Consider the following 15,790-nt stretch of genomic DNA (forward strand, 5'->3'; position numbering starts at 1 on the left):
TATCTGAAAAACAATATCGCATTTTTAAAAACCTAGATGGGCTTTCTGTCTTGGAACTGGATGGACCTGGATGCTCCCCCAGGACATAGGTGGTTCCAAAGGGTGGGGGGGTCTCCTCCCCCAGCTCGCCTCAAACAACTCATCAGCAAAACCAATTCATCAGGGACAGGAACAACATCTCCTGGCTAGACCCCATCTTCTGCCAAAAAGGTAAACTGAGGTCTGGCAGGTGGGGACAGGTGCCTTCCTCAGGGGCCCATCACACCTTCGTGACAGAAGTGAGCAGCCAGGTTGCAGTGTCTCAAGCCCCCGTGTGTATAATTAGCTGGTGGGAAACAGATCAGGGAGCAGATCTCTTCTCTGCCTAATTAGGGGCTAGGCAGCTGGGGCCAGTCTGGCCTGGCGAAGCTGCTATGGAGGCCAGGCCGCCCCAGGGGACAGGGCAGCAGCTGCAGGCCCTCGGAGGGGCTGAAACACAGCGGCAGCCTCTCACTGCCCCTCACACTCCAACTGGAAGGGGAACAATAGAGGGCCTGTTCCTGCTGATCCCCGAGGCTAACAGGCTGGTGGGGAAGGGGAGTGGCAGAAGCCCCTAGAAGCTGGGCTGGGGGTAACGGAGGGGGACATTGGGAGGGTCTGCTGGAAGAGAGCAGGGAGGGATTCTTGGAAGGGGGGAAGGGGCCAGGCTGAGCCTCTACTTCTCCAACAGGGTCTGCCTGGTTCTCACACTCCAACAGCTCAGCCTGAGAGCAGATGTCCCTGAGCCTATATGCTCCACGCGTTATAGGACTCGCTTCTGCTCAGCTGCCCCTTCCTTCTTCCTAGACCTGGCAGGGCCCATGGCTGCCTTGTCCACTGCTGGGCATCCAGTAGATGCTCAATAGTGACTAGGAGGAAATGTTGCCAGGATGGGGAAGAAAGGTGAGGCATGTGTCAGGAGAATCAGGAAGGCCGAGTGGGAGGGACTGGGGTGTCCAGCAGGCCGGGATGTGACCAGGCTGGAGTGCAGACCCACTCTGTGACAGCTCTGTGAGGCCCACTAGTCCTCCCTGCTCTAAGACAAGAGGTGTCCCTCTCAGGTGACCCTCAAAAAGTCACCTTGTGGATTCAGTCGAGTATGACGGGTCTGAGCCCAGCACTTAAACTTCCTTCAGGAACAAGGGGGTCTCCTGGCTCATCACCAACAGTCCTGTGACCTGAACATCAATTTCTTCACAGGTAAAATGCAGCCAACACAGCCACCTCCTTGTGTTTCGGGGGGCCTGGCAGGTCACAGCAAGGGCGCAGCACAGAATTCTCTCTAGGTTGGCCTCAGGGAAGGTCTTTGACACCTCAAAGGACATCACCTGGGCAGAGGCTACCCAGGTTATCCCCAAGACCCCATCACTCTTTTTTTTTTTTTTTTGTCTTTTTGCTATTTCTTGGGCCGCTCCTGCGGCATATGGAGATTTCCAGGCTAGGGGTCTAATCGGAGTTGTAGCTGCCGGCCTACACCAGAGCCACAGCAACGCAGGATCCGAGGTATGTCTGCCGAGGTATGTCTGCGACCTACACCACAGCTCACAGCAACGCCGGATCCTTAACCCACTGAGCAAGGGCAGGGGTCAAACCCACAACCTCATGGTTCCTAGTCGGATTCGTTAACCACTGCGCCACAACGGGAACTCCCCCCATCACTCTTCTAACATGGGGACCAAACCTGCCAGGAGCCTATGGCAGGGGTCACCCTCCCTGTGCCTCAGTCTCCCTATCTGTATCATAAATTCCATTCTCATACATGTGAACACCCTCCTCTTCTATGACCCAGTTTCTCCTTGTTTCCCCAAACGGCCCAGGCCCAGCCCTGTCCCCTGGAGGGTGATTGTAGACTTTCAGAGACAGACAGCTGGGCTGACCTGGATGTTTGTCAATAGCTCAACGGAAATCTCCTCTTTATGCTTAAAATAAAACCTACATCAAACCTGTCACCACGGCCCCCACTAGAGCTTCCTGTTTCTGAGTGTTGTGGCCCAGGCTGCCTGCGGGAGGGGAAGCCCCCTCCCAGCCCCACCCCCTCCCATGGGAAGACGGGGATCCAGAGGCCACCCAGGCTCTCACCCTTTGGGTGCCCGGCCCTAGCCCTGACTACTTCACCAGCCAAGGATGGGGACTCTTAGCAGGTAACTAATCTGGAGGGAGATGGGAAGGAGCCAAGACAAAGCCCAGTGCCAGGCACCTCCTTCAACCTGCCCTCACCCCAAAAAAGAGCACAACTCCAACTCTCCCACGGAGGCCTAGAGAGGGAGACTGCCTTACCCCGGGTCACCCAGAGTTGGAAGCGAGACTGCCTGTTTTTTGCTCTCCACCCCAAGTCCGTCTATGTCCAAGAACTTCCACTTCCAAACTCCGATTGATGGCCTGTGTGACCTCAAGTTCAGGGTTTGACCTCTCTGAGCTTCCTGCCCCCTTGGGACCTGGGCTGGGTTGGGAAAGGGTAGAACACTTATGGTTGGGGAGGGTATACGCTCCTGTCAGCCCTTCCCCTGCAGGTCCCCTTCCTGATGCAGGGGAAAGTTCCATCCTCTTCCCAGTTCTATCCCGACTCACTCTGTGGCCAGACCCAGTGTCCCCCACTACAAAGGAGGCCCGCCACCCAGCCTCCCAGAGGGGTTCTGAGGATGCTCTGTGGGGCAAGTCTCAGGACAGCCAGGCACTGGACTCACACCTGCCACCCCCACCCCCAGATCCTGGGATGGACAGTTACTGAGTTTCATGGGCCCCATCCCAAAACTTCTTCCACCTCTTCCCCTTACAGAGAACACAGAAGAGTCTGACGGCACAGCCTTTGAAAAACAAGCATTTGTGTTTATTAACCAAAGGGAGGGAAGTCAGAGCACTGCAGACTACCAGTCCCTCTTGCAGTCTACCCACCTACGCCTGGCTGCCAAGGCCCTTGAAGAACAGTGGAGAGGCCATTCCTCCCTGCCCCCACCCGGGGTTGATTTCCAGGGAACCAAGGCCCACTGGGTAAGGAAGAGGAAGTTGGCAAAGGAGAGAGGCCAAGGAAGGAAGAAAGAAGCAGAGCTGCTGAGTAGACAGCTTTGGTGAGATCCCTTGGCCCCTCACTCTCAGTGGGGAGGGCCAAGTGCCCCAAATCCAAACCCATAAGCCGGGGTACATTCATGTCAAGACCTGCATATGAGGGGTCAGCAGTGGTCCAAAGTCAAGAGGCACCTCTCTCCAGGTCAGTCCTTGACAGATGGATGCTGGTCCAGCCTCCAAGCCCTTGCCTCCATACCCAGTTCACACAAGGCAGCAGCCTTGGGTCTGCTCCAAGCCATGGAATGGACTCAGGAGGGGCCAAGAGGCCAATAGCCTCTCTAAGATCTGTTCTGCGGCGAAGGCTGAGGGTAGCGAAGGCCTAGCCCTCAGCTGCGGGAGTCTCCCGCGCTTGCCGCAATCCGTACAGCCACTTGATCACCCGGGCATTGCGCTCTATCACTGACACGCCATAAGGCACGCGCTCCCGGGCCCGCTCCTCGACGGTGGCAGAGCTCCGGCGGGAGCAGCCCCCCTCAGAGCTGGCCGGCCCAGCACTGGGCCCCGCCAGGGACACAATGTCTGAGCTGGCCCGTGCCAGATGGGCCACACCCAACCCGCGGGCCTCCTCTGGGTCCAGGCCACAGAAGTTAAAAAATCGCTCCAGGTCAGCTGCTGCCCGCGAGAAGCGCTCACTCAGGTCCGATTTGGAACGTTGCAAACCGGGGGGCCGGGCCGGGCTGGAGGCAGCAGTGCCTGGCGATGGGCAGGGCTGGGCTGGTGAGGCTGGCAGCGGAAGGACATCCACGCGGCGGACTGCAGCAGTACTGGGTGGTGGGCGTGGGGGCGTGGCTGGTGGAGGCTGGCAGGCCCCCTCGACCCGTCCAGGGGTACGGCTGGCCTCGGCAGGGGACACTGGACTATCACACAAGTTGATGAGGTTGCTAAGGATGTCCAGGTCCAGCTGGGGCCGGCGGCCTGGGCCAGGCAGCACTCGGCGGCTAGGCGTGAGCACAGTGCGGCGAGTCCCAGGGCTGAAGAGTGGCTGTTTGCACAGCAGGGGCTGCACAGGTTCCTGGCGGGTGTTGGCTACATGCAGGCTCTTGACGTACTTGGCCTTGTCAGCCTCCAGGCGTTCTACAGCGCTAGGTTTCCGGGCTCCACTGTCTGCTGGACGCCGTAGCAGGTAGCCGGGGACCTTGGTCCGGAGGCGGAAAGGCAGGGCGGCAGGGGTATCCCGGGCTCCCGGAGTCAGCGTGTCCACGGGCATGGCTGTAACATACCCCCGAAGGCTTCTGTCTCAGGAGACTAGCAAAATGAGGAAACAGAGATCCAGGCAGAAGGCTGGCAGCTGGACTCCGCAACGGCTGCAGAGAGGAAAGAAAGAAAAAAGGGGCAGTGCACACTCAGACAAAAGGCTCGGCAAAGACTGAAAGAGGCTGAAGACGCCTTCCCTATTAAAAGGTAATGGCCACGCCTCTGATTCACAGGGAGCCAATCAGCAGGCAGAAAGTACCCAATGGAGGGCCTGTGGCTCCGCCCACTTCCCGCCTCCTCCAGGGGCCAGGCCCAGCTGAGGCGGAGATAAAAAGGTGCCTAAGAAGAAAGATTCGGGCAGCCTAAGCAGAAAAGACAGGACAAGGCACATTTTAAAGGACGCAAAATGGGCTCCAGGATGAGTGCAGGGTACCAGCCAGGTCAACCTCAGTGGGTCCTCTTAACAGCTCCATCTTACTGTTTTGATGGGGAAAATGAAGCCCAGGGAGGCAAACTAGATTAACCTAATTCATCAAGTCAACGGCTCTGCCCCTTGCCTCCAAGTGGGGAGGTGCTTATGCAAGGGTCTTAGGGTCGACCCTGTGGAATGCCCACAGGGAGCCTGGTACAACCTCTACCTCACCCAGGCAGGAAGCTGCCCTGTGCCATCCACCCGCCTAGACATGCCAAGCCCCAGGCACAGCAGCAGAGCTTGTGGAGGAGGAGTGTACAAAGTCCCCACCCCTGCCCCAGTGGAGTCCAGACACCCATTAGCCTTCAGTATGAAACTCCAATGCCAGGCCCATAGGGATCCATGGACGTCTGTCACGTGGACACATCAGCCCTGAGCTATGCTGCACTAAGCGAAGCCAGTAATAGCCAAGATCACACAGCCCTGCTTAGCAGCATCCAGCAGACTCTGGATCTGCCAGCAGCGGAGGGATGCGCACCCATAGACAGGAGGGCCCACACCTGGGTGCACATGTCTCCACACGATCACCTAAGCATCAGGCCCCAGTGCCCCAGCCTGATGGCCACCCCAACCCTTTTTTCCAAGGAAGGGCTGGAGCCACAAAGTGCTGCCCACAGTCCCCTGGAGAAGAGCCAAAAGAAAACCCACAGAGCAAGTCCTGAACCTTTTCAGGTGCAAAATGCAGGAAAGGAACTCTGTCTAGATGATACCATTTGGGGTCTGTAATTTATGCCATCTAACCCTGTATTGTCTAATTCATCCAATAGCCATTAGCCAGATATGGCTACTCAGTCTTAACTTTAAATTTAAATTAAATACACACTTACAATTCAGCTCCTGAATCACTCTAGGCACATTTTAAGTGCTTGATAGTCATATGCAGCCAGCAGTCACTCTACTAGACAGCACAGACTAGAGCACGTCCATTCATAGCAGAGAGCTATATTGGACAGCCCCACCGAGACATCCAGAATGCCAGAAGGGAAGAATCTGGATTGGCGTGGGGAGGCAGGAGTCTCCCTCTCCCAGACATTTGACACCATCCTCTCCTGTAATCTTCCAACAAACCTGTGATGTGGGTAACTGTCACCTCATTTTTATAGATGGAGAAACTGAGACTCAAAGAAGTGACCGACCTAGGTCTCAGAGCCAATAAATAAGACACAAATGCATATGAAGCCTAATTCACTCATCTAAAAAAGGGTAGTTTTACTCTTTGTTCACCAACTCCTAAAATAGTTCCAGGAGGGGTAGGGGTCTGATTTGGCCACTGCATCTGCGTTTCAAGATGGTGATCTTTACGCATAATAGGCATTCAATAGATTTTCACGGAGTTGAAATTCTGAGGGCCAAATGTGAGTGGTAAACTAGAGAGGGGCACACCCAGCCTACTGCAGGGATATAGGTCCAAGATGATAAGTCTAGAAGGTTCTAGGAAGCTGGAAATCCAGAAGTGCATTTTTTAAAAAACCCTCTAGATTCTTAGCATATTTGATATTAATAACTTTAAAAATAGTAAATGGACAGAGCAAACAAAACACATCAGCAAACATATCTAACCCCCCTCCCCTAGTCTGGCCCCCTGCCCCCAGTTTGAGATCTCTGCAGCAAAGCCAAGATAAGAGTAGAACCTTGGGGGCTGTTGACCCAGGGCCAGAGCTGCTCCCTAGGTAGAAGGGATGGAGGAGGTGGGAGAGGAAGGCTACCCTGTTCAGGGCCAACCCCCAAGAGACCTCTGGCAGGAAGGGTCACAGGAAAGGCAGCCCCGCTGAGAGCCCTGTCAGGGTAGCTAGACTCTGCCCCACCCCCAGGCCTCCGCCTCCCAAACCAGTCCAACCCGTTGGTGGCTGCGGTGGTTCCCTCACGGGCACCATCCGGGGAAACAGAGGGAGGAAGGAGGTCAGATGGGCAGGGCTGGGGCAGAAGCCCAGCGCACCCCCCAACCTGGGGCCCCACGCCGCTCCTGCCGGCCGTACTGGCCCCAGGCGCTCTTCCGGTGGGGGCCGGGACGGATGCAAGGAGCCAAACCCGGCTTTGGGGTCGCTGGGCGGCTCGCCCGGAGCTCGCCCACTAGCCCGCTGTGCGCCTTGCGCAAGTAACTGTGCCTCTTCCAGACTTGGTTTCCTTATCTGTCAAATGCTGTTAAAAATAGACCTTCCTGATCCTCCGGATCACCGTGAGGATGGAGAGATAAAACAAGTCGAGGACTTTCCCCAACACCTGGCAAAAAGGCGGTGGCGCTGCTTGAGGTGGGCTCCTTGTTTGTATTATGGCTGTGACCCAACTCCTGAGAACGCCCCTCTCGCAGGGGTCTCTAAGCACTCTCCAAGAAGGATCTGTCCAAGCCGAAGCTGAGGACAAAGGAGGCTAATCAGTGAACAAGACCCATTTCACAGGTGGGCAAACCGTGATAGGCTGCGGCTCCTGCGACCAGAAGCCAGGCGCTCGGTCCCCGGGCGGGACTCGTGCCCTCTCTGAGGCCTCCTCTCATCACTCAGCACGCCACCCACGGATTTCAAAAGCTACCCACAAATGACCCCAAAAGCGCCGGCCCGAGCCTTTCTCACTGGCATCCCCAGAGGAAACGGCCCCACCTTGCTCCCTCCGCACCGGCTTCCCTGGCGCCAAGCCTCAGGAGGCTGCGGAGGGGCAGTCGCGAGAGACGGTATCCGGGTCTGGCTTCTGCCCTCCCCAGCTGGGGGAAATCTTGGGGACTCCCAGCGGCAGAGGAGGCCGCCAGCCCGGGGGCGGGCTGTGTGACTCTGTCCGCTTGGCGCCCCTCTCTGAGCCCGGGTCCTCCTGGCTCTTAAAGGAGGGAGCTGACCGCACGATTCCTACAGCCTCGCCCAGCCCTGAAGGTGAGCCCCTGCTCTGTCCCCGCCATCCCGAGGGGGCAGAGGTGCCCGGGCAGCCCCCCACCCCGGCCGGGCGCCCCCAGCCCCGGCCCGCACGTACCTGACTGCGCCCGGCTCTGCGCTCCTCGGCCCGGCCCACCTGGGCTCAGGTAACACGCGTTTGCGCAACTTCCGGCGGCCGGCAGCGGGCGAGTGAACCCGCCGGCCCAGGGATTACTGAAAAGGGAGAAGGAAAGCCAGGCAGCAGCCGGCACCCAAGCCCAGGCCCGCTGGCAGCTGACTCGGCGCCGGGACCTGGTCCCAGCCGCCCCGGGCCTCCAGCAGGAAGCTCTTCCGCGAGCCGGGCCCGCCCCTCCCACAGCTGCACTGGCCCCGTCAGCACATCTGGCGCAGAGTCCTTCAGGCCCACTGGGGCCAGAGCACCCACCTTCGAGATGGAAAAGCCGAGTCCTTCTCTCCCACAGCCTCGATGACCGCTAGTTAATGGTCACTGTGTCAGGCTTGAGCAAAGCGCTTCTCTTGGTATTGATTCATTCATTTTAGTCTTCCCCGCACCTCCTATGAGGCCAGCTCAATTATTACCCCCATTTGAATAAGGGGGAGCTATGGCTGGGACAGAATGAGTAAGTTGCCAAAGCCACCCTGGAGAATCCAACCTGAGCACTTTGCCTCCAGACCAAATCTTAATGCCACCCCTGTCCAGCTGTGTGTCCCTGAGCAGGTTGCTGGACCTCTCTGACCCTCCATTCTGTCAAGAAAGGAGAGTCCCACCCTCCAGGCCAGGTCATTGTGAGTTATTAGGGCCTGAGAGTGCCCGTAGAAGCTCTGTGCAAGCTGTAAACTTTAGTAAACAGCAATAATAGTAATTATAATACTTAGAATTTTCGAATGCCAGACACGGTACTTATTTAAATCTCTGGAGCCCCCTGGGTGGAAGGAACTATTTAACCCCCATTTTAGAGATGAGGTGACCAGCCTTGCAAAGAAGGAAGCCCTGGAATGGAAGTGTCTCCTCTGCCAGCGCAAGCCCTATTATGTCACTTTAGGTGGCACATTCACTTAAGCCAGGTTCCGCTGGGATCCTGAGGCCCAGAGAAGAAAGTGCCCACTGGCCTCAGACCAGAGCTCTGGGGAGACCAAAGAGGGCCCGGGTCCACATCTGTGCCTGGCAAGGGGCTATGCCAGGACTGGGGTGGAGGGCAGGAGGGGACAGTAAGTGACTCGAGGAACAGCTCTCCTCTCCCTGGGAGTGAGTCAACCTTGAGGCCTCCACCAGCCCCTGGGGCCTGATTTTAGGGGGATAAAGGAGGCAAAAAGACCACCATTTTCCACAGCAGCCCTCTGGGTCCCTGCCTGGTCCTCTACTAAGACAACAATGTGTCAGGATGGGGGGGTTGTGCTCAGTTAGGCTCTAACAGTAGTAAAAGCAAGGCAACAAATAGCAATTTTCATAAAATAGGTAAGAACTTTTCCAAGTGCTTTCTTTGTACCTGGCTCTTGTTCTAAGTTCTTTATGTATGTTAACTCATTTAATCCCCACACCTCCACTGGAAGGTAGGTACCACTATTATGACCATTTTATAGTTGAGAAAACCAAGGCACAGAGAGGTTGGGGCCACTTGGCTGAGGTCACACAGCTGGTAAATGGCAGATCCAGAATTTGAACCCCGGCCTGGGGGGCAGGGGCGTGGAGGAGACAAATCCCCAGTATTGGGCCTTGGCCACTTACCAGAGGACTCCTAAGGAATCTACAGCCTCCCTCTTGGGGTCCCTGAGGGAGAAGCCACCTTAGGAAGCACCCCCAGCTATGGTCCTGGGTCTGTTTCTGCAACTATAGTGAGGGCAGTAATGGTAGGGTTATCCCAAGAGAACTCAGATCTCATCACGCTCTGCTTAAACCACCTCATGCCCCCAGTGTTGTGGTTCCCCATCACCTGAGAAGGAAATTCACTCTCCACTTGGCCCTCGAGCCCTCCAAGTCCCTGGCCTCCTCTCCCACCTCATCTCCAGCCTTTCCTGCTCCAGCCAGAGTCGGCCCTGCTGTTCCGAGCACACCAAGGTCTTTTCTGCCTCAGGGCCTTTGCACCATCCCTTCTCTCCTTGGTACCTCTTCCCTCTTCACCTTCTCAGAGAGGCCTTCTTGACCACCCTGAGGATCCTGCCAACTCCCTCACCCAGTTTGTCCCCTCCCAAGCATCCATCATACCTTGTAATTTTACATTTCACCCTCATTTGTTTCCCATCTCTCCCTTTGGGCTAAGAACCCATCATGCTCTTCCCTATCTCCTTCCTCCAGGGACCAAGCTCAAGAGAGAGCACCACTGACCAAGTGGCAGGACTAGAACCCAAGCTGTTTCAAAGACCAAGGTCCCTCAGAACCAAGCCTCCTGCTGACCCCAAACCCTGCCCCAGGCCTTCCTCCGTCTGTCCCTCTCCTCCTCCAGCCTCCAGGAGCCCCCATTCAAGCTGAGCTCCAGACATTTCCCTGAGCCCCTTTCTTCCTCCAAAGATGCTACATCCAAACCTCTGCCCAAGCTGGGTCCATGGCCGGTAGTGTCTTTTTTGACTCTATCACCCTGGCTACCCCTGCAGCATGGATTCTGGGACCAACCTGCCTGGGGTCAAATCCCAGCTCAACCAGTGATTAGCTGTGAAATGTAAGATATGTGGCTTTTCCATGCCTTAGTTTCCCCAACTGTAAATCAGGATCCCTAACAGTGCCTCCCTCCCCGTGCGAGGCCCATGCATGACAAGTGCCACTAAAATGTAAGCCTTGATAACTGTTTAACCAAATAGATGCTCCAGGGCCCAGCTCCTGGGTGAGGGCTTCATCAGCCCAGAGTGTTGACCAATTCTCTCCAAGGTTACAAGTCTAAGAATGTAAAGTCACTTGAATAGTTATTTCTCCAAAGAAGGTATACAAATGGCCAATGAGCACATGAAAATATGCTCAGCATCACTAATTGTCAGGGAAATGCAAAACCAGAATGACATACCTTGTCATACCCATAAGATAGCCATTATCAAAGAGACAAACAAAAACAGATAACAAGCGTTGGTGAGAATGAGGAGAAATTAGAACCCTGTGTACTGTCGGGAATATAAAATGGTGCAGCCACTGTGGAAATAGTATGCCGATGAGGCAAAATTTTCTTTTTTTTTTTTTTTTTTTTGGCCGCACCCTTGGCATGCAGAAATTCCTGGGCTAGGGATCGAACCCAAGCCACAGCAGTGATCCAGTGACAATGCCAGATCCTTAACCCACTGAGCCACATGGGAACTCCCTGGACAAAACTGTTGAAATAGAATAGGATCCAGCAATTCTACGTCTGGGTATATCCCCAAAAGAACTGAAAGCAGGAACTTGAACAGATATTTGCACACCAATCCACAGCAGCATTATTCACAGTAGCCAAAAAGTGGAAACAACCCTCAAGTGTCCATTGGCAGATGAATAAACAAAATGGGATGCATACATACAATGGAATGTTACTTAGTTTTAAAAAGCAAGGAAATTCTGACACCTGCTGTAACATGGATGAGCCCTGAAGTCATTATGCTGAGTGAAATAAGTCTGTCACAAAAGGACAAATACTCTCCCACGTATATGAGGCAACCCGAGGAGTCAAATTCAGAGACAGAAAGTAGAGCGGTGGTTTCCAGGGGCTGGAGGGAGAAGAGAACAGGGAGCTGCTGTTTAGTGGGTATGGAGTTTCCGTTTAAGATGAAAAAGTTCTGGAGGTGGATGGTGGTCACGGTTGCCCAACAAGTGAAAAAACTTAATGCCACTGGACTATACACTTAAAAATAGTTAAAAGGGGGAGTTCCCACTGTGGCACAGTGGGTTAAGGGGCTGGCACTGTCATTGCAGCAGCTCAGGTCGCCGCTGAGGTGCAGGTTCAGTCCCCTGCCCAGTGCAATCAGTTAAAAGATCCAGTGTCACTGCAGCTGCAGCTCAGATTCAATCCCTGCCCCCAGGACCTTCCAGGTGCCACGGGTGTGGCCAAAAATAAAGGTTAAAATGGCAAATTTTATTTTATATATTTTAAAAAGAAAGTAAAGAGAGGGTGCAGAGTCTGAAGCTGGACTCCCTGGATTCAAATTCCAGGTTTAGGTGACTTTCTGCAAGGGATTAGACCTCCCTTGTGCTCGATTTCCCTTCAAAGGGGGGAAAGAACCACAGCAGTAAGGACCTTAGGTCATAGGACTGAGGGAATGAAAGGCGTTCATACTTGTGAAGTACTTAGCACACAGTAATAAGTGCTCAAGAGGTGTTAGTGATTTTTATTCTTTGCTGAGGGAGCAGAGGTGTGGTTTCTAATGTTCTTGACACTCTGCCCTCCCACCTCACCCCTTCCTTCCACCTGCTTCTCCCTTTCTCTTCAGCAGAAGCCTGGCCCAGACGTGGGTGGAGACAGGGAGGCCCTCTTCTGCCCCAGAGGGGGATCAGCAAGGCTCCAGGCAGCAGGGACCCCAGGACACTAGGACAGCCCAGCTCGATTTCAGCCCAGCTGTCCGGGTCAGAAACACCCAGCTGGGCATCCTCTAGGGCCACGCGGGCCCCGTGCTATTTCTGGACTTCTCCCAGACACTCGTGCCCCAGCCTGCCTGGAGTCAGCTCTGCCCAGGGCAACCTTGCACAAACCTCAGAAAGAAGAGGTAAACAGGCTGCAGGAGGGGTGTGGGTGCCGCAGCCTAAGGCAACGATCTCCTGTTTGGCCCGCCGACCTCACACCTCTGCCCACTCAATCCTCTGGACGCCAGGTGTGCACCTGAGCTTGCAAGATGAGGACAAAGGGACTGGCAGCAGAGATACTGCCATGCAAAGCCTTTGGGAAGGGCCTGGCACACAGGATGAGGAAGGTGGGGTTGGGACTGACCCACAACCAAGCCCACTTCCTGTCCCAGGCTGCCCTCTGCCTGGGCCTGAGCTCACAATCATGGCCTTTTTTCTTGGCCCAGAGAAGTACAGAAACTTACCCAAAGTCACGAGCAAGTGACAGAACAGAGACAGGACAGTGGTCTCATGATTAGATCATCTATAATACATATATATATACATATATAATTTTTTTTTCCTTTTTATAGAGCCTCACCCACAGCGTGTGGAGGTTCCCAGGCTAGGGGTCCAATTGGAGCTACAGCTGCCAGCCTCTGCCACATCCACAGCCACACAGGATCCCGAGCCGCATCTGTGACCTACACCACAGCTCACGGCAACGCCAGATCCTTAACCCACTGAGCAAGGCCAGGGATCGAACCCACAACTTCATGATTCCTAGTCGGAGTCATTTCCACTGCGCCACAGTGGGAACTCCTATAAGACATATATGTTTTAACCCGGTGATATATGTATGTGGCTCAAAATTCAAAAGCTCTAAAGGGAATAAAGTTAAAAAAAAAAACCTCCCTCCCACTCCTGTCCCCAGTTTCCCTCCCTGCAGGCATCACTGCGACGAGATAGCTGCACGTCCTCCCAGTGAGATGTTAGTCACAAACAAACAATAATGGACATATAGTCTATTTTTTACACATATGGCAACAGCTCTCTGTACTGTTTTCATCTTGCTCTTTAACTCAGTTATATTGTTCTTAATATGTGTTATTAACATATTATCAATTATGTTATTAATTGTGCCACATCAGTACATAAAGAACCTGTCAGCCTCTAGCAACGGCCACCAAGTATGTGTGTCGTCTCTCTCTATTACAAACCACACTGCAGCCTCACTGCACCTCTGTCACTCCACCTAGAAGTGGGACAGCTAGGTCAGGAGGAAGCACCTGTAATTGCGACAGAGCTGGGGGGCTGTGCTGCATATCGACTGAACTCCCACCAGCAGAGCGCTCAGCAAATGATCAACAAATGTTAGCTCTAGTCATTTGATTACTGGGGTTTTAGGCACCCCTCAATTTTGCACTGGAGGTAACTACCTCACTTAGCCCAACCCCTCCCTGCGTCACATTCCAGTCAGAGAAGATAATAAACTTGCTAATAAGTGAAATTATAGGACATCAGCGCGGTAAATGCTACTGAGAAAAACAAAATAGAGAAGGGGGAGGGTGGGGCCATATGAAGTTGGTAAATATTTGTTAAAAGAATGAAGGAAAGACTTGTTTTCTTTCTGAGCTTCCAGAACTCCTCTCCCCCCCACCAAGGAGGTGGATTTGGAGGAGAGAGGGTAAGTAACTCCACTTAAAGAGATTCCAGACTTCCAGATGCCACCATTCTGAGTGTCTAGGAATCCAAGATTGAAGCCAGATAGACTGGGAGCCAGCCCCAGAGTTGCCAAGTCTGACCATATGACTTTGGGCAAGGGGCTTAACTTCTTAGACCCTCAGTTTCCCCACCTACAAAAGGACAGCAACAGCAGCAACCTGGGGGTGGGAGATAGGGGGTGGGGGTCCCCAGGAAACAGAGCCTGGTCAGATGCTCTACCAGGAGGGATCCCAGGCCCACCCCCAACTCCAAAGTCTCTGGTGACTAGTGTCTTTGGTTGAGGGGCTGCCTCTAGCCTTTCCCGCCGACCTGTGGTAGATTCCCAAGAATCCAACAACAACTGGAGAGCCAGAGCAGCCCCCCCTGGCACCTAGCCCAGAAATGTCAGTCCCACCAGAGCCTCTGAGAGGGACAGCACTTAATTCAGAGCCCCACAGGCAGAAAGATCCCAAGTGAGCCCAAAGTCCACCCCCTGGCTTTCTGGAGAAGTGAAGACAGATGTCCAGGAGGGGACCCCCCACCCCCACCCCGCAGGACGACACGGGAGAGGGACAGCCAGATGGGGCTCCAGCCAGGGCTCTACTGTCCATGTTCCTGTTGATAAGAGGCTAAGAAAGTGACCCATCTGAGCCTCTCAAGGCAGATCTATTTAGATCAACGTAGACTAGAGACTGAGGTATGGAGCAGAAAGACCTGTATCGGATTCTCTGCTAGACTAGGATACTGCCTCCCTGAGCCTCAGCGTTCTCATTTGTGAAATGGGGTACCACCTCCTCGCCGCAGGTACCACGCGGGGAGGACGCGCACAGCAGGCGCAGGGTGAACTGAGCACCCCCTAGACCCGGGCTGGCGCCCCGGGCCACCCGTGCCCTCACCTGGAGCCCGCGCTAGGCGAGTCCGGCTCCTCCAGTGCGGGTCTTGAGGAGGCTGACAGCTCGGACCCAGGCGGGGAACGGTCGCACACAACGCGTCTCGGGAGGCCCCAGCCCCGCGTAGGGAAGCACGGGAGGTCCTTCTGAGCTGCCCTCAACACCCGAGAGGAGGTAGGGGACTCGACTGTTCCAAGCCCCCACCAGAGTAAAGTTCTGGGGACGCAGGGGAAGGGGAAGTGAACGCGCCGCTCCCCCCTCCACCACACCGGAATGGTTTGCCCCGGACATCCTGATTGGTTTCTCGCTTCCGTTCGAACGCCGCGCCGCCCGCGTTGCCAGGCGACCACTCAGCTTCAGCCAGGAGGGTGAGCCCTGGCCGGCGGCACCGAGGTCCATCCCCGCCCCTCACCGCCTCTCACCTCCCCAGTGGCCTCTGGTTCTTGCCCTTGCTCAGCAGGGACTTACTCCCGGTTCCTAGTACTGACTTTCCAACTAACTCGCTCTGTGAGCCCGTGCACGCCCCTTTCCCTCTCTGTTCCCCAATCTGCAGAGTGAGTGGGTTAGTTTGAAGTAGCGTATATCCAGCACTCTCAATATTGACAAAGGAAATAACCGAATATATGAACAAGATTAATATAGCCCAGCTTTATTTACTGTAGCAAAATAACAGCAATAACTTCAGTGCTCAGTAAAAGGAGATTGGATATATAAATCCATCCTGCAGAAGAACTGAGTTTACAGAGCTTTTTACAAGTAATTTTTCATGACACAACTCTTGTCAGTGCTCATAGTTATAGGTACCTTTAACTATCCTCACTTTCTGATGAGAAATATTATGCAGTCATTTAGAATGACGTTAAAATATGGGGAAAGCACTAAGTCTTATATTTCTAAAAGTTGTGTCAAAGTACTATGTACAATGTAAATATGCATTAAATATGTAATTGTAATATCACATGGACTACATTTATGTATTAACATGTGCAATAGTTAATTTCTTCTTTTTGCTGATATGAATTTTCCAAGCTTCCAACAGTTAAACCAGTATAATTGTTTTCTTTTGGCTGCACCCTCAGCATGTGGAAGTTCCTGGGTC

The 15,790-nt window shown here is 54.1% G+C and overlaps 1 protein-coding gene across 2 annotated transcripts; it reads right to left on the bottom strand.

The window, feature by feature from the left end:
• Positions 1–2,823: 2,823 nt before the first annotated feature.
• FAM110A (family with sequence similarity 110 member A) lies at positions 2,824–14,909 on the bottom strand. Of its 2 annotated transcripts, XM_021077746.2 has the most exons (3): positions 14,698–14,909; positions 7,703–7,818; positions 2,824–4,385 (listed from the first exon to the last, which is right to left on the bottom strand). In XM_021077746.2, the coding sequence occupies exon 3, from the start codon at positions 4,286–4,288 to the stop codon at positions 3,401–3,403; it is 888 nt and encodes a 295-aa protein (XP_020933405.1). In that variant the 5' UTR covers positions 4,289–4,385; positions 7,703–7,818; positions 14,698–14,909; the 3' UTR covers positions 2,824–3,400. The 2 variants fall into 2 exon arrangements, with proteins under 2 accessions (XP_020933405.1, XP_020933406.1); XM_021077747.2 differs by lacking the exon at positions 7,703–7,818.
• Between the last annotated feature and the right edge of the window lie 881 nt (positions 14,910–15,790).

The sequence above is a fragment of the Sus scrofa genome, chromosome 17, assembly GCF_054392235.1.
Source record: "Sus scrofa isolate SSC_HxYL_T2T_F1_AM1 chromosome 17, Sscrofa_HxYL_maternal_Yorkshire_Landrace_v2.0, whole genome shotgun sequence".
NCBI classification, from domain to species: Eukaryota; Metazoa; Chordata; class Mammalia; order Artiodactyla; family Suidae; genus Sus; species Sus scrofa.